The 18,910-nt window shown below is 43.4% G+C and overlaps 1 protein-coding gene across 1 annotated transcript in view; it reads right to left on the reverse strand.

The window, feature by feature from the left end:
* Positions 1–18,910, reverse strand: part of Myo1h (myosin IH) — a 73,227-nt gene that overhangs the window by 28,312 nt on the left and 26,005 nt on the right. The window contains exons 2-9 of the mRNA XM_020169985.2: positions 15,265–15,426; positions 12,713–12,828; positions 8,584–8,782; positions 7,566–7,646; positions 5,138–5,317; positions 1,896–1,994; positions 803–916; positions 448–519 (exon numbers count right to left, since the gene is read on the reverse strand). Of these exons, the coding sequence (XP_020025574.2) occupies positions 448–519; positions 803–916; positions 1,896–1,994; positions 5,138–5,317; positions 7,566–7,646; positions 8,584–8,782; positions 12,713–12,828; positions 15,265–15,426 (1,023 nt within the window). The remainder of the gene's footprint in view (positions 1–447; positions 520–802; positions 917–1,895; positions 1,995–5,137; positions 5,318–7,565; positions 7,647–8,583; positions 8,783–12,712; positions 12,829–15,264; positions 15,427–18,910) is intronic.

Raw genomic sequence — 18,910 nt, forward strand, 5'->3', positions numbered from 1 at the left:
GCAGAGGTGGGGAGACATGGGGAGAATCACACACGGAAGGGACATGAGGGCTAAGAGTGACAAGTGCTACAAGGAGATACAGGTGGCGCGCTTTGAGGCCAAGTTGGGAAGATCAGGGGAGGCTCCTTGATCCTGGGCTCCAGGACCCCTGAGAACTGAAGGATGCAGACAAGTTTGCTAGATGAAGCCTGGGGAACAGAGTTCCGGAAGCAGGAACAGCACATGCAAAGATCCCACGAAGGGAAGACAGACACAGAATGAGTGCGTGAGTGTGGGCGGGGTGTGCGGTGGCGGTGGGAGGGGAGGATGAGGCCGGAGCTGGACCCTATGGGGCCTGGTGGGCTGGATATGGAGGCTCACCCTCCCCAAAGGCCAGCATCGAGCTGTTATCTCAGGGAAGCAGCCAGGCAGGGATGACAGGTGCATCTCACCCACAGCTGTTTTTACCTCCTCCGTTTTGGCTTCGATCTTTCTGTGGGTGAGGGCTTCCAGAAGAACTGATGGGTGGACCCCCAGGAGCTGAGTGGAAGGAACCCGAGGTGCCATTCAGTGACTTGGTTTGACTTGCGCACTTGTGAAGGGTTCACGTACTCCAGGCCCAGGGTCTCTACCCTGACCACTCACTGGGCTTTACCAGACCAGCTTCACCTGATCATTTCATGCTGTCTAAACCTCCTAACAAGTGTTCACGAAAGAGCACGGTACTGGCCACCTGATCTAACTGGATGTCCAGGGGCCTCGCTCCCGCCTCCCCCTGCTCTTTAATGGCCTCCCTTTGGGCTCTTCTGAAGAGGAATGTCACCTTGGCGATCCATTTAATCTCATGAGTGTCTGGGATGATGGCACAGCCTTGCTCATCTTCCTCAAAACAAATGTTCCCCAGGTGCAGGACACTGCCAATAATTCCAAAGAGGCTCTAGAGGGTGGGGCGTGGGGCAGGCAGAGAACAGGGACAGGGAGAGAAGACAGACGCCTGGTTGGTAAAAGGCATGAGACACCCAAGGAAAAACACACCCTCTCCCAAATCCAGCCACGCTCACACGCCATCCGGCTGCTTCCCCAGAAACCGGCTGGGCAGGACCCTTTAGCAGAGGATGGGAAGATGCCTCACTCTACCTTCAGCACAGAATATTTTTATTTTCACATCACAGTCATAAAAACCTAGATTTATTTTTCATAAAGTAAACCACTTTCATAAAGTATTTTAGAACAGCATTTTATACAATGATCCCCAGTCGGGCGTGGGGGTACACATCTATACTCCCCACACTCTGGAGGTGCAGGCAGGAGAATCGCAAGTTCAAGGCTGGTCTACACAGCGAGACCCTGTCTCAAACAGAACAAACAAAAAAACCCATCAGTGAACCATTTAATTTTCAAATGCCATGGTCCCCACTGTTTGTTTGTTTGTTTTTTTTAAAGCTACATTCTGGTTCTTGAAAGATTAATAGTCTAACTATCAAAATTTAAAAAAAAAGACAAAATGATGTGAGAACAAAATTTTTATCAATGCTACAGTTTCAAAATGTCCTAAGTATAACTAAATGATCATCCTGTACTTCCGTGGGATCTAAACTGTCGACATTCAACTTAATTTGGGGGAAGCGGCCACTGACTCCTTGTACCAGACATTAGGAAAACAGGGTTGCAGCCAAAATGCAAAACACCCAGCTAGCACTGAAGTTTCAACTAATCACAGACTAACATTTTTAGTATTTTTTGGTCACATGCAATATTTGGGATGCATTAATACTAAAAAATTCATTATTGGGCTCAGAGACCCACATAACGGGGTCTTGGGTTTCTCCTTGCTCGGTCTGGCAACCCTACAGAAATGCAAACTCCAAGAGAATAGGGTTGTTCTTTAATCCCACACAGAAGCCCATGGCTCATACCTCCAGGTCAGCGTCATTAAAATCGATGACAGAAAAGGCGCTGGAAACGGCTTTCCAGTCATTCTTGTCATTGATAGATGTGTCTTTGGCACAATGACCCTGTGACACAATTGGGTCATTTAATGCATTTTAAGGACGTTAACTGTACACACATCTATTGCTAAATCAAATGGCTTTCTGCCCAAGCATGCAAAAACTACTTCAATAATGTATTGAACTGTAAACAAATACATTTTATTCACTCTCTCTAGTGTGTGACTGCTTCTCTTTTCAAATTTATTTGAAATTTTTGAAGTTGCACATACTAGATAAATGGAAAGTCATTTATCTCAATAAATACCTGTTGCAACACACAAGAAATTACAGCTTTGAGCCGCCTGGACTGGCTTAGGACCTCCAGTGACAACCTCACAGAGGCACTAGATCAGAGGCTGTCCTCCAGGAAATAATAGTTAGGAGGAACACAGCTTATATGGAAATGATCACCAGCAGAGATGTGATAAGGGGAAGTTGTCTTTTAAATAAGGAACAGACTGACCAATGTCAAATTTAGAGAAAATGTTCTAGACAAATATTGCTTTTTGTGTGGGGGGCCGGGGGGGCCTGGATTTGAACTCAGGTCTTCATGCTTGCAAAGCAGGTGCTACCACTTGAGCCACACACCTCCAGTCCATTTTGCTCTGTGGTTTTTTTTGGAGATGGGGTCTTGAACTATTTGCCTGGTCTGGCCTCAGACCTTCATCCTCCTGATCTCAGCTCCCAACTAGCTAGGATTACAGGTATGAGTCACCAATGTTCAAGTGTTGGTTCTTATTTTGCATTTGTGGTACAAGGTGTTGCCACTTTTCTGGTTATCTAAAATTCCTCATCTTAAAAATTTTCTGTGTTGCATGCAGCCTCAAAGACATAATCCTGTGAGAATATTCACCAGACAATTAGCCAGTACAACAGTCTGTAATCTCAGAAATTCAATTCCCCTTAGCACCCATGAACTCTGCATCCTCAAATCCAACCATCCATCAAAAATCTTAAAAAAAAGTGTCTGTTCTGAAAATGCACAGACCTTTTCCTAGTCATCATTCCCTAAGCAATACAGTTTAGCAATTCTATACATAGATTTACATTGTATTAAGTATTGTAAATAACCTAGAAATGATTTCGATCTATGGGAGAACGTACTTAGGTTACATGCAAATATTTCACCGTTTTGTGTAAGAGTCCTGAGCATCCTAAGATTTTAGTATCTGTGGGGGTTCCGGAATGAATAAATCCCCTGTGGACACCAAGGGATGACCGTATCCCTTCAGTCACAGTCAGCAACAGCTATTCCCAAAGGCAAGGTCTGTGCAAATCAGTCCTTTCTGAAGCAGTGCCTATGTACTGCAGAGAAAAACCACAGACTTTGCCAAAATTAAGGGAAATGGTGAAACTGATTAAAGAAGTAACATGACCAATTGACAGGACCATTTCCAAACCCACCAGGCATCAGGAACTGGCTAAAATTTTTGTGACCAGGAAACATCTACAAGAACAAAAAGGTGATAGATTCCAAAAGAGAACGATATGGTTATTGAAGAGCGAGTGAAGCCCTTGTGACAGCGTTTGATGCTCTCAAATATTTTCATCAATTGCTCATATCACTGATTATGCATTGAAAACCCAGACATGGTGCAACCATATGGCTTTGTTGGAAAAATTAGGCCCTTAGAAAGAACAAAAAAATTGATTTGTTTTGTTCTAAGAATTAATTCAAAGTTTGCTAAATATAAAATAAGATTATGATATTCTTTCATGTTTTTCATTTAGCTTTGTTTTTCAAGGTAAATTGTCAGCATTCTTTTCTTCTAGGATTTCTATGAAATATTGGTCCTCATCTTGTGAGATTAACTTTATAAAATCTGGTTCCCTCTCTCAAATGATGCCACAGCTTATGCTCTGCAAGGTGACCTCAGTTCAAAGCCAGGTCCAGTAAGAAGGAAACATTTTTGAAAATCATAGGGTAGGTTGGGTGCCAGTGGCTCATGCCTATAATTCTAGCTACTCAGGAGGCAGAGGTTGGAGGATCGTGGTTCAAAGCCAGCCCAGGCAAATGATTCACAAGACCCTATCTTGAAAAACCCTTCACAAAAAATAGAATTAGCAGAGTGGCTCAAGGTGAAGGCCCTGAGTTCAAGTCCCAATACCACAGGAAAAAAAAATCATAGAACCCTAGCACCGGCTGCAGAAAAATTAATGCTACAAAGTTAAAGTCTAAACACACTAGGACTGCTTGTGGGATTGGGCTAAACTATTTCTGTAAGGTGGTGCCTTCACTTTGTAGCCAAGAGTTCTCAAGGTGGGGGCCCAGTGCTGGTGGCTCACATCTGTAATCCCAGCTACTCAGGAGGCAGAGATCAGGAGAATCACGGTTCAAAGCCAGCCAAGGCAAATAGTTTGTGAGACTCTCTTTCAAAAATACCCAATGCATAAAAGGGCTGGTGGAGTGGCTCAAGGGGTAGAGTGCCTGCATAGTAAGCACAAGGCTCTGAGTTCAAACCCCCGTACCACACACACTCAAAAAAAAGAATTCTCAAGGTGGAAGGCAAGAAGGTGGGAAAAGCACTGTTCAAAAGTAGCTGGAAAACAGAAGGAAGCAGTTTGGCCAGTGAGGGCTCTTTTGTCACATGTACACCAGCTCTTCTCACCTTGGCTGCACTTAAAACAATAGGGGAGATTGTCGTTTGTTTGTGTTGTGGTGCTGGGGGTTGAGCCAAAGCCTCAGGCATGCCTGACAAGTGCAATACCACTAAGCCACACCCCAGTCCCCCGGATCATTGCAAACACCTCTGAGGCCAGGTGTCTCCCTAGATCCATTAATTCCAAATCTGGAGAGCTGGATCTAGGCATTTGTGTTTTTCTTTGTTTATTTGCTGGGGATTGAACCCAGGGACTTGCACATGTTAGGAAAGTGCTGCACCCCTAAGCTACACTTGTACTCCACACAGCTGTGTTTTTACAAGACTTCTCAAGTGATTCTAATTTCAGCCAGGGCTGAGAACCACTTGCTTTACACACTAGGTTGCCGAAGCAAGATGGTACAGCTGTCAGGCATGGAAGGAGATGGGTTAGTTTACTTGTGATGTGTGCCAAGAAACCAGCCAGGAGGCAATGAGAAATCTCTGGAACACCCAACAGCAGCCCCCACAAACACCCCTGACCCCTCCTCCAAAGGGTCCCTGAAACTAGGTGCTGGTCCCTCCCACCTGCGAGAGGTATTTGTACAGCTGGGGATCTCGCTGGAGCCCCAGGTAAGCGAGGCGCTCCGCTTCACCACCCGCCAGCAGCTGGTAGAAGACGTGGAAATTCCGCTCCCCCTCGTTCTGATAGACGACTCGGGACTTTTCTATCAAGTAACCGATGATATGCCCGCCTACGGGAACACCCTTCAAAACAGAATAAAAATAGGCCAAGGACATAACAATCAGGCCACTCTCTTCCTGGTGTCTTCTGATGAACAGAAGCTCTTAATTTGAATGAAGTCCAATCTATCAATCTTCTATGATTCATGTTTCCTGGGTTCTGCTTAATATACTCCAAGGTTGTGAAGCTGTTTTTTCTGTTTGTGTCTAGAAGCATGAGTTTTTATGGCCCGTCACACTATTTTTGTATATGGATTGAGGTAGGGATCAAAGGTTGACTTATCCATATGAATATTCAGTCAATGAATACCAAGTGCCAGAAAGGCAACTTCATTCCCACTGAATCGCGGTGGTGCTGCTTTTGTCCCAAGCATATGTGGGATTCCTTCTGGACTTTGTTCTAGTCCATTGGCCTCCTTATCTAGACTCCTGTCATCTACCCTGTCTTTATTATCTTAATAATCTATTCTAGAAGGATTTTTATTCTAGAACATATATAGAATGCAAACCAATAAGAAAGTGCAGAAAGCCCAATTAAAAATGGGTGAAAAAGTGGCCGTTAAGCAAAACCTCATTAATTTTCAGGGAAATACTAACCGAAACCATAGTGAAAAACTATCATAGCTTGCCAGAACTTGTAAAACTAAAAGAACTAACAATACAAACAGCAGCAGGGTGCAGCAAGGGGAGCCACCGGTAATCATCACAACATGGCTGGCTGTCAGTCAGTCACTCTGCAACCCCACCTGTGGTTGTGTCCTCTACAGAAATGAGTGCCTGCATCCACCAAAAGACATGAGCGAGGGTGTTCAGCACTATCTGCAATAGCACCCCCAAAATGACCCAGTTACAATGCACAGCTCCTACGTGCAACAGCAAGGACAAAGCCATTGACAGAACGGTGAGTGACAAAAGCCAGATAAAAATGAGACCATTCCGTATAATTCCATTTAATTGAAGTTCAAGAACCAGCAACATGAATTTGTGATTATAGAGGTCAAGATAGTGGTGACCTCTAGGAAGGGGGATATGGTCGGAGAACCTTCTGGATGCTAGAAATTTTTATATCCTGACCTGAGTGGTGGTTACACATGTAGATCCATATATGTAAAAAAATCACTAACTGTCCTTACGACTTATGTGCTTTTCAGTGTATGTATTAAACTTTGATAAAAGTTTTAAAATATGCAGAGCCATTAAACGTCTCTCCAGGCATTTTTGTTTTTTGTAGTGGGACTGGGGTTTGAACTCAGGGCTTTGCCCTTGCAAGCAGATGCTCTACCACTGGAGCCACACCTCCAGCCTAAACGTCTCTCCAAATCTCTGCACAGGCCACCGAGGCTCACATCCGGGCCTCTGGAGACCCTGAGCCAGCCTGTTTCCATGGCTATGCTCCATCTGCAGAGGGACTTCTCCAGCCCTTAGGCCTTGCCACTTGGAACATGTGTTGTCCTTCAGAACTTTGCCTTCCCATGTGACCCATTAAAATTCTGATTGTCACACAACCACAGCCACTCTTTTATGTGCTGCCACAGAGATGGGTAGTTGAGAAAGAGGCTGCATGACTCCCAAAGCTTGTAGTGTCTACTGTCTGTCTCTGACAAAGTTTGCTGGTCCCTGACACACAGGTAGGCATATTGTTTACTTCTGATCTGTTTTCAAGCTTATAAAAAGTGGCATCACTTTGGCACACAGTTCCCAAGGCCCACCGTGCACGTGAGGCTCTAGCTCTTTGCTGGCACTGCTGTATCCTCTCTGTGCACACGCCACACGGCAACCATTCCCTTGCCAGTGGACACTGAGCCCTCTCCAGACACGTGGTTCTCCCTGACTTTGGTGAGCACCAAAGCACAGCAGAGTTGCTGTGCATGTGCTCAGACGTCCTTGGGGACACCTCGGGATGGGAATGGCTGCTTTAGGTTATGTGATGTTAGCTTCCTTGCATGGTTTCATAGCACTGCTGCAAGCCAGGTGGAAAGCAATCCACCTTCAAATGGGTTGCACTGATGTATATACACCTGTCAGCAATGTGTAAGAATTGCTAACAATCCAGGACCTCACCCACAACTGCTGTTCTTAGACTTCTTAATTCTTGCCCATCTAGGAGGTATAAAATGGGGTCTTTGTTTGCATATCCCAAAATTAGCATCAACCCTGGATTTTCAACTGTTTGAGTCGATAAATGCCCTTCCCACCGTAAATTCCTTGGGTTGGGTTCTATCCTAGCCCAATAAGGGGTCCTCATTAGCCTGTAATAGGAGTTTCGGTGTACCTGAAAGTCGAACTGTATGTCCATGTATTTTCCAAATCTGCTGGAGTTGTCATTCTGGAGGGTCTTGGCATTTCCAAAAGCCTTGGAATACAAAGTGTCACTCACTGTCATTTAAGTTCACCATGGTTGTAAGATTCCTGACTCCAAAAAACACGATTATTATGAAAACGGGAGAGTAAGTGGGGAGCCAGGGAGGAAAGCCATACTTTATTTTCTAAGAAGGAGTTGCTAGCTACAGAGGACTTCAGGCCAAATGCCAGACTTAGACTCAGGGAAAAGCAGGGAAAAAGACTTTCTCCCTAGAACTTACTGTAGGACTATTACAAGTGGCCTAATGAGTGGTACCAGGGGCCCTAGGCCCCTGCTCTTTTAGAAGTTCCAGTCACCCAACCCCTTCTCATACCAAATTGTTCAGCCCAAAGGGTCTGCTGGGAAATTCCTTCAACCATAAAATTTTGATTTTTATGTACCCCAGGATAGTTTTGAACTCTTGGTCCTCCTGCCTCAAGTACTTGGGATAACAGGCGTGCATCACCATGCACACCTAACCATAAACATCTTTTACAGAAACAGCACCAAAAACGCAGGAGAAAACGACTGTGCAAGATCAGTTAGCAAGTCAGTGAACTGCAAAAGTAGACAGAAGATAACAAAATTATTTCAATTAAAAGAAAAAAATAATAAGGTAGTTCTTTGGTGTTTACTAATTCTGCTATGTGGTTTTGTGCATTTATCTTGCTTAATCCTCAGAATGGCTTAAGAGTCAGGTACCATGAGCAGAACCATTCTGCAGATGGGAATACAGACTCTGGGGTTAGAAGCGACTTGCTGAAGCTGGCTGGTACTTGGCCACACTGGATTAGAACCAGACTTATGTCAAGGTCACGCCCTTAACCAAAACACTACTTGTGAACTCCCTTTTTTCAGTGGTGACCTGCCCATTCTGACTGTTCTTCCGGGCAGCAGATTCTCCTTCTTTCATGACCTCCTGGAAGATGTGTCCTTAGGGATGGCTTACCTCAAGCACTGGGGTGGAGAGCAGCAGCCTGTCACGGGCGATTTGCAGTGACCCAGTCATTGGGCAGGTCACTGCAAAGTACTGGAGGATCTTCTTGGAGGCCTCTGTTTTCCCTGCTCCGCTCTCTCCAGAAATGAGGATGAAGTGGTTGTTCAGCTCGGAGCACATCGTACGGTAAGCATTGTCAGCGATGGCATAGCTGAGGAGTGGGCAGAAACAGACTGGCCTTAGTGCAGCTTCCCTTGGCCTGACATCTCCCAGTGTGGAAAGACAAAGTACCCTGCCTCTAGGAAGCCACATCAGATGTAGGTACAAGGACACTGAGCTCAGATAGATAGCAAACCTACAGACTAGATATTAGAACTCAAATAACACAAGGGTTAAAGTGAAGAACTTGAGTGGAAAGGAAATCTTTTTCACAATTTACCTAATTTATTTATTTTCTTAAACCAAGGTCTAGTGCATGATAAGCATGTGCTCGACCACTAAGCTCCATGCTTAGCTCCATCAAATTAATTTTTTTAATCCCTCTACATTTCCCCAAGAAACCGTGTATCAACTGTAGGTAGAAACAGCATCTTGTCTAAGTGTTAAATAACTAAACAAATATGATCAAATCTCGTGCTTTCTCTTTCCCTCAAAATCTAGAGCATTAAGAATGTAGAGGAAGGAAACCAGAGAGAGTAAAAACTTCTGTGGTGCCACTAGGGCAAGAGGTAAAACTACTATTAGGGTTTTTTCTCTAAGATTAGGAACCAAAGCTCTCCCAAGAGCTGGAAATTTCAGGATTCAGTGGTGAAAGGGCTATGGAAAGGTTTTATAATGCCTGGAATAGCTGAGTCTCCAACACAAAGGAAGGGAGAATCTTTTTTTTTTTTTTATTCATATGTGCATACAAGGCTTGGGTCATTTCACCCCCCCTGCCCCCAACCCCTCCCTTACCACCCACTCCGCCCCTCCCTCTCCCCCCACCCCACCCCCTCCCTCTCCCCCCACCCCCCTCAATACCCAGCAGAAACTATTTTGCCCTTATTTCTAATTTTGTTGTAGAGAGAGTATAAGCAATAATAGGAAGGAACAAGGGTTTTTGCTGGTTGAGATAAGGATAGCTATACAGGGCATTGACTCACATTGAGTTCCTGTGCGTGGGTGTTACCTTCTAGGTTAATTCTTTTTGATCTCACCTTTTCTCTAGTTCCTGGTCCCCTTTTCCTATTGGCCTCAGTTGCTTTTAAGGTATCTGCTTTAGTTTCTCTGCGTTAAGGGCAACAAATGCTAGCTAGTTTTTTAGGTGTCTTACCTATCCTCACCCCTCCCTTGTGTGCTCTCGCTTTTATCATGTGCTCAAAGTCCAATCCCATTGTTGTGTTTGCCCTTGATCTAATGTCCACATATGAGGGAGAACATACGATTTTTGGTCTTTTGGGCTAGGCTAACCTCACTCAGAATGAAGTTCTCCAATTCCATCCATTTACCAGCGAATGATAACATTTCATTCTTCTTCATGGCTGCATAGAATTCCATTGTGTATAGATACCACATTTTCTTAATCCATTTGTCGGTGGTGGGGCACCTTGGCTGTTTCCATAACTTGGCTATTGTGAATAGTGCCGCAATAAACATGGATGTGCAGGTGCCTCTGGAGTAACAGTCTTTTGGGTATATCCCCAAGAGTGGTATTCCTGGATCAAATGGTAGATCGATGTCCAGCTTTTTAAGTAGCCTCCAAATTTTTTTCCAGAGTGGTTGCACTAGTCTACATTCCCACCAACAGTGTAAGAGGGTTCCTTTTTCCCCGCATCCTCGCCAACACCTGTTGTTAGTGGTGTTGCTGATGATGGCTATTCTAACAGGGGTGAGGTGGAATCTTAGCATGGTTTTAATTTGCATTTCCTTTATTGCTAGAGATGGTGAGCATTTTTTCATGTGTTTTTGGCCATTTGAATTTCTTCTTTGGAGAAAGTTCTGTTTAGTTCACTTGCCCATTTCTTTATTGGTTCATTAGTTTTGGGAGAATTTAGTTTTTTAAGTTCCCTGTATATTCTGGTTATCAGTCCTTTGTCTGATGTATAGTTGGCAAATATTTTCTCCCACTCTGTGGGTGTTCTCTTCAGTTTAGAGACCATTTCTTTTGATGAACAGAAGCTTTTTAGTTTTATGAGGTCCCATTTATCTATGCTATCTCTTAGTTGCTGTGCTGCTGGGGTTTCGTTGAGAAAGTTCTTACCTATACCTACTAACTCCAGAGTATTTCCTACTCTTTCTTGTATCAACTTAAGAGTTTGGGGTCTGATATTAAGATCCTTGATCCATTTTGAGTTAATCTTGGTATAGGGTGATATACATGGATCTAGTTTCAGTTTTTTGCAGACTGCTAACCAGCTTTCCCAGCAGTTTTTGTTGAAGAGGATGCTATTTCTCCATAGTATATTTTTAGCTCCTTTGTCAAAGATAAGTTGCTTATAGTTGTGTGGCTTCATATCTGGATCCTCTATTCTGCTCCACTGGTCTTCATGTCTGTTTTTGTGCCAGTACCATGCTGTTTTTATTGTTATTGCTTTGTAATATAGTTTGAAGTCGGGTATCGTGATACCTCCTGCATTGTTCTTTTGACTGAGTATTGCCTTGGCTATTCGTGGCCTCTTGTGTTTCCATATAAATTTCACAGCAGATTTTTCAATCTCTTTAATGAATGTCATTGGAATTTTGATGGGAATTGCATTAAACATGTAGATTACTTTGGGGAGTATCGACATTTTTACTATGTTGATTCTACCAATCCATGAGCATGGGAGATCTCTCCACTTTCTATAGTCTTCCTCAATCTCTTTCTTCAGAAGTGTATAGTTTTCCTTGTAGAGGTCTTTCACATCTTTCGTTAGGTTTACACCTATGTATTTGATTTTTTTTGAGGCTATTGTAAATGGAATTGTTTTCATACATTCTTTTTCCGTTTGCTCATTGTTAGTGTATAGAAATGCTAATGATTTTTCTATGTTGATTTTATATCCTGCTACCTTGCTATAGCTATTGATGATGTCTAGAAGCTTCTGAGTAGAGTTTTTTGGGTCTTTAAGGTATAGGATCATGTCGTCTGCAAATAGGGATATTTTGACAGTTTCTTTACCTATTTGTATTCCTTTTATTCAGGAAGGGAGAATCTAAACAGTAGCTCAGGTGTCAACCATGGAGAAGATAGAAATTCAGCAAAGTCTGCAGAGTACAGACCAGGCAGGAAATTGCTCAGGTAAGATTCTAACAGTGGGCATTCTTCCTAGCAGCCATGACACTCAGACACCAGCAGGTGGCACTAGAGAAACCCACCACCCAGAGAAGACACCTCTTTAGTCACACAGATTTCTAAGCAGTTACACACATTTTACCTCTTGTCTATTTTAGATTCCAAAATGACTTAGTGACATTTTCTTCTACTTTCACTTACTTCACAAGAAGGTATCAGCTTATTGAATATGCATCGACATGTTAATGAACATGCAGAAAGAAGCAGAACCTAGCGAACATGCAAGGATTTGGATTGATGGATGGATGGGTGGATGGGTGGATGGGTGGATGGATGGATGGGTGGATGGGTGGATGGATGGATGGGTGGATGGGTGGATGGATGGATGGATGGATGGGTGGATGAATGGATAGATGGATGGATGGGTGGATGAATGGATGGATGGATGGGTGGATGAATGGATAGATGGATGGATGGATGGATGGATGGGTGGATGGATGGATGGATGGATGGATGGGTGGATGAATGGATAGATGGATGGATGGGTGGATTAATGGATAGATGGATGGATGGGTGGGTGGATGGGTGGATGGACGGGTGGATGGATGGATGGGTGGATGGATGGATGGATGGATGGGTGGATGGATGGATAGATGGGTGGATGGGTGCATGGATGGATGGGTGGACGGAGGGGAGGATAGATGGATAGGTGGCTAGGAAGAAGGGAGGGATGGTTGGAAAATAAAAAAATAGCTGGTGGAGTGGCTCAAGTGGTAAGAGTGCTTGCCTAGCAAGCATGAGGCTCTGAGTTCAAACCCCAGTGCTGCCAAAGGGGGAAAAAAAAAAAAGAAAACTGTACCTAGTGACCACCCAATGGAAGCTACTTACACATGAGGTGGCAGTTCAAAGAAATTGACCCCTTGGTAGAGTTCCATCTGGCTCACAGTGTAGATCCCAAGCTCCTGGTATGGATTCACAGACACAAGGAGCGTCCCAATGTAGGTCTAGAGGAATGGACCACAGCACGAGTGAAGATCTCTGGGCACAGAAGACTGTCACACACTATGATGCATGTGTGTTGGGTCAGTGTGGGGCTGAGACACAGCAAATAACACAGGTGTGGTCTCTGCTGTCAAAGAGCTTGCAGGGGGAGAAGGTGAGAAGACGGACAGCCAAGGGGCCAAGGCAGCTGCAAAGAAGGGCCTGTTTTGAGAAAGTTGTACAAAGGGAGATGAGTAAGGAAGACTTCATTAGCTAGTTGGCTAAGCCTTCCTTAATAAGAAGATAGCTAAGTGAGAACAGGATGAAGAGCTAGTTGTGAAAAAGTAGGTGGAAGGTGTTTCAGGTTAAAGAGACAGGCAGGCAAGCTGTCTGCCCTGGAGCCAGTGTGGCTGAAGCCCATGAGAGAAGGGAGGAGGGAGAAGACAGAGGATGTTTAAAAAGGAGCAGGTTCCACTTGCCAGGAGGAATTGGGGTTTTATTCCAAATGCAGTAGATGATGGAGACATTGCCCTCCGCTACTGAAAGGAAGAAGGTGACCTAAACAGTCCCACGGATGGATGGCTTTAACAGGAGAAACCAGGATCTGATTCATACTTTGCTAATGTCTCTCTGGCTACAGGGTAAATATGCAGAGTGACTTTTCCTACCAGTCTTCTACAACAGGGCAAAATCCACCCACACTAGCACTTACCTGTCTATAGTTCAACCTTTGACTCGATCTAAGGTACACATATTTGCAGTATAACCACTAACAAAAGACCTCTGGGAATACGATTATAAATAGAGCTCTAAGATCTTATACAGAAAAACCAAATGCTTGAGCTCCTTTGAAAACACATCTGGCACTTAAAGATTCTGAGTTTGTTGTTTTAAATACTGGAGATTCTAAAGCCCAAAGACTATAGGATTAGACACCAGGACTCCGCTAAAATAGTTTCAGTGTTTCCAAGGTCCAGTACAAAATCAAATAAAGAAATGGAAGCAAGACAATGCTTTTTGTCAAGACTAAAATTCTGTATTCCTTCAGTCAGTGGAAACATGGTCCTGAAATTTATTGTTTCAAATTGAAAACTTTTAGCATAGTTTTGATACTCCTCTTACCCCACCTCAGCTTCATACCATGCTATATATGCTTTGCTTATACTGAATTAGTGTGACTTCTCTATTTGTACAATTAAGAGTGATAATTCTGAAGGTTAGGCTATGGAATATATACTTTAAGAAATAGCTTGAGCCAGGTGCCGCTAGCTATCAGGAGGCAGAGATCAGGAGGATCACGGTTCAAAGTCAGCCCAGGCAAATAGTTCTCAAGACCCTATCTCGAAAAAAAACCTTCACAGAAAAAAGGGTTGGTGGAGTGGCTCAAGGTGTAGGCCCTGAGTTCAGACCTCAGTACCACAAAAAAAAAAAAAAAGAAAGAAAGAAAAAGAAATAGCTTGGTTTCTATATAGAGATTTAAGTCAGAGACTATTGCAAGCAAAATAGCTATAATATAATTCTTTCTGTTTTTGTTTTTTTGAGACAAGGTAATAAGTAGCCTAGGCTGCCTAGGCCTCCCAAGTGGACATTTATCACTATGTCCAGCTAACACAAATATTTTTTAAACTGGTCTGACAGTAAAAGTTAATACAACCATACAACCTCAAAAAGTTCAGTACCATGATACATGCAAAGATAGTATAAAATTTACAGAAGAGGAATATGTCTGGAATTTGATTGGCCCAATCAAATCAGGGTGTGATGAGAAGTGGAGAATTTGATAAAAATTGGCCACCACTGGATCTCAAGATCATCATGAGAACTGGTCTTATCCTTGAAGATCTAAGGAACGTGATGGGGTTAAGATTTTTTCCGCCTGGCATCCTGACCCCTTTGTACTTGAAGGAACCCAAGTACAAAGCTCTCAGCCCTCATCATCAAGGGAGCTCTGCCTCCTCCCTCCAGGGGCCGGTCAGAACATTCCTCATTCCTCATTCCTAGCCATGGAGATTACTTGAAAGATAGGCATGTGACCCAGGATGAGCCAATCAGAGCTAACCAGCACAGCTCTGGGACCAGTGCAAGTCCTAAGGTCCTGGGGCCTTCTCAGTAGCAACATCCATCAGCTGATCAAAGGCAGCTGTCTTGACATTAAACAAAGAGAGGCTGCCTGAGGAAGAAACCGACACAAAGAAAAGCAGAGAGATGGAGAGCGTATCTGAACCCTAGGTTGGTCCCGCCCCTCTTAAATTGGTACATTCCCTTTTGTGACACAGGCCAGTTTGAGTTGAGTCTCTGTCACAGGCTGCCATAAAGGCCCTGGCAGGAAGGGTCAAAGTGTATCTGAGGGTCCTCCACACATCCCCTAACCCAAGAGAGGGACAGCACACAGTCAGCAGGGCCGTGAAGGGGGAGGGGACGAAACACTAGGACGGCAGTGGAGAAATGGGTTGGGTTACATATATGAGGTTCTTGCTGAAACGCTGGCGAAGATTGTCCACAAAGGCAGATTCACTGGTGTGTGCATCCAGCAGCACAAAATCCTGCACCCCGACCTTGTCCCGGGCCGTCAGTGTCCCTTCCATGTGCAAATGGATGCGTTTCCTCCTCGCTTCTTCTTTCTGCAGGAGAAAGGACACTCCTCAGCAGTGTTCATTTAGAAATTTCTATGACACGAGAACATGGAGGTAATCAGATGTTAAACCCTGGGGTAGTAGACGGCCAGGATTATGACAGAGCTGAGATGTGACTCTGCGTGTTTCTGCTAGTATCTTCAGTGTACCTTTTCTGTGTTTAGAGATGTTTAGATTCACAAATACCATTGTGCTACAACTGACAGCATTCAGTGCAGTAGCATGCTATTTGGTGTGTAGTCTAGGAGCAATCGGCCATACCAGATAGTCCAGGTGTGTAGCAGGCTATACCATCTAGGTCTATGATGCTCACAGAGTGATATTCCTCAGAACATACCCCTATCATTAAGTGACACATAACTCTGCACATGCATGTGTATGAAAATAGCAATAGAGGGGCTGGGCATGGTGAAGAACTCCTGTAATCCCAGCTACTTGGGAGGCAGAGGTAGAAGGACCATGGTCCAAGTCCAGCTAAGGTGAACACATCAGAGCTTATCTTAAAAAAAAACAAAACCCTAAAAGCCAAAGGCCTGGGGATTGTGGTTCAAGTGGTAGAGTACCTGTCTAGAGAGAGCAAGACCCTGAGTTCAATCTCCAGTACCTCCAAGAAAAAAAAAATAGCAATAGGTAACAGAAAGTAAGCATCTATGTTGTCAGGTACTATTTTAAAGACTTGACTTCTATTGTCTCATTTAATAGTCATCCTGGCCCCAGGAAGTAAGTACGATTGGCAAAAGTTACTACCTATTTCCTAAAGGAATGGTGGGTCTCGTTACAGTGGATTATTCAAAGAAGGACAAACTTGGAGTATCTCTTCCTGAGGCCGTAAGACCTCACTGGAGAAGGTGGGTGACAATCCACTAGGAACCCCACTAGGAGACCAGGGCCAGAGCTGGTCCATGGTCATCAGGCAGCAGGAACAACCCTCCTCTGAGTTGGGGGCAATACCAGGTGAGAAGTCATGGAGGGTCATGGAAACAAACTCTGCAGAGCTCAGGTAGCTGAGGCCGGAGGGAGGGTGTGCATCTGGAGTGGGTTGCCCTGCAGAGTTGAGGCCTGGAGTGAGTGATTTCTGGGTTGGGATGGCTGTGGCAAAGAAGTCACCAGGCTATTGGTCAGGCTGTGAAGTTGTCAAGGATTTGTCAGCACACAGGGCATGTCCTGCCTGTGTACCATTCTATAGTCAAACCCAAGAAAACCCCAGACGTGACAAAGGAAACCAGGAAGTGACACCCCTGCTATTATGATGCCTCTCCAGTGACAAGAGTTAATACCATACCACTTCAGGAGAAACGTGTGAATCCAGCTTTCATTGCTGCAGAGCAGGTACTGAAGGGTGAATGCGGATCTGGGAGGCAACAAATTGACACCACATACAGATAGAATGGCCCAAAGAACCTTGAAAAGACAAAGCTAGAGGACTCAACTTCTTAACTTTAAGTGATCAAGACTGTCAATCAAGTTTTGACAAAAGTACCAAAACAATTCAGTGCAGAAATGGAAAACCTTTTCAACAGCGGTGCAGGAGCAGCTAGATATCTATAAGCAAAATTTTACATTTTAGTCCCTGCCTCACACTGTATGTATATATTTATATCCACATATAATGTATATAAAGATATGTCATGTATATATAGAATGTACATACATATGTACACTTGAGGTGAATCTTAGACCTAAATGTAAACGTCAAATCCGTAAAGCTACTAGACAGAAACAAAAAAAAAAATCTTCGCAATCAGAGGAAGGCAAAATGTTCTTAGACAAGACACAGGGAAAAAATAATTATTAAAGACAAAGAAAGAATTAAGAAATGCATGTATTAGTGGTGCTGGGGTTTGATGTAAAGGCCTTGTACTTACTAAGTAGGACTTGATCCAAGTCCTCAGCTCCCCCCAAGAAAGAACCTACACTTCATCAAATATAAAACTTCTCATCAGAAGACACTGATATTCACAAAACATTTACAAAGTATAGCTGCAAAGGATTTGTATCTGGAATAAAAGATACCATGGTTCAATAATAAAGACAGATCCAATCAAAACTGGGCAAAAGACTTGTGTGGACATTTTATAAGGAAAGATAAATAAATAGTTAATAAACAAATACAAAAATGCCCAATGTGATTTGCCATCAGGGAAATGCAAATTAAGATAACACCAGAAACGGTCAAGTTAAAAAGGCTGATGATGCCAAATACTGGTGAAGACGTGGAGCTGATTAAAAGCCACAGTCATGGCTGGCCAAGGCCTTTCCATTAAAAAAAAAAAAAAAAAGATCTGGCAGTTTCTAATGAAGTTAACCATGTCTCCAGCCTTTGATCCAGCAATTCCACCCCTAAGTATTTACACAAGAGAAATGTAAACAGATGTCCACAAAAAGACTTGAACATGACGTTCAACTCTGCTCAACGGTATTCATAATGGCTCCAAACTGGAAACAATCCAAACAGCCATCAACCGGAGAATGGATATGGTCCATCTGTACAAAAGAAGGAGCACAGCAATACAAGAGAAAGTAGCATGGATGACTCACCGACATTGTGCTGAGTGAAAGAACCCTGACACAAAGGAGCGCGTACTGTGCGAGTGCGTTTGCAAAGCTAATCTGCGGTGCAAAATCATAACAATTGTTGCTTGGCTCAGGGGATGTGAGGGAAGGGACATTTTTGAAGTGATGGAAACTTTCTTTCTGTTGATGGAGCTGTGAGTTACCGTGTGTCTATTTGCCAAGATACATTGTTAAAATTTTGTGCATCACAGTATGTGTAAATTTTATGAATTTTTATTAGAAAGAACCATGAAAATAATCAAGTGTTGGGAGGGGTGAGTGAAAATGGAATGGCAAAATGTTAGTAATTGCTGAGGCTAGATGACGGGGATGTGGGGAGAATAGCATGGTATTCTGCTTATTTTGTATTTATTTGAAATTTTCCATAATAAAGTTTTTTTAAAAACAGAATGGCCACCAGATGTCTCCCTACACTAGCCAAAATGAAGCAAGAATACCGCCCCCCCAACTCTATTTCATATGATATCTTTTACAATTGGTTCACTCAAATCAGGTCCCAAACAAGGTTCACTTGTCACATTTTAGCCAATGTCTCTCTCAAGTCTCTTTTGTTCTACAGGTGCCCCTTCTCTTTGTTTCTTGCAATTTATTTGGGGAAGAAATTGGGCAATTTGACCAATCCACATTCTGGATTGTGTTGATTACATTCTGATAGAGTCATTTAATATATTTCTCTTTCTCCTGCATTTCCAACAAATTGGTAGTTTGATTTAAAGTTATGATCTGATATGGGATTGATTTATTTTGGCAAATCATAGGCATTCTGTTTTTTAAAAAATTTTATTATGGAAAATTTCAAATAAATACAAAATGAGCAGAATAGTATGACGACTCCCCACATCGCCGTCATCTAGCCTCAGCAATTACTAACACTTTGGCAGAAGACACCCAAGGGGGA

The sequence above is a fragment of the Castor canadensis genome, chromosome 18 (genome assembly GCF_047511655.1).
Source record: "Castor canadensis chromosome 18, mCasCan1.hap1v2, whole genome shotgun sequence".
Taxonomy (NCBI): domain Eukaryota; kingdom Metazoa; phylum Chordata; class Mammalia; order Rodentia; family Castoridae; genus Castor; species Castor canadensis.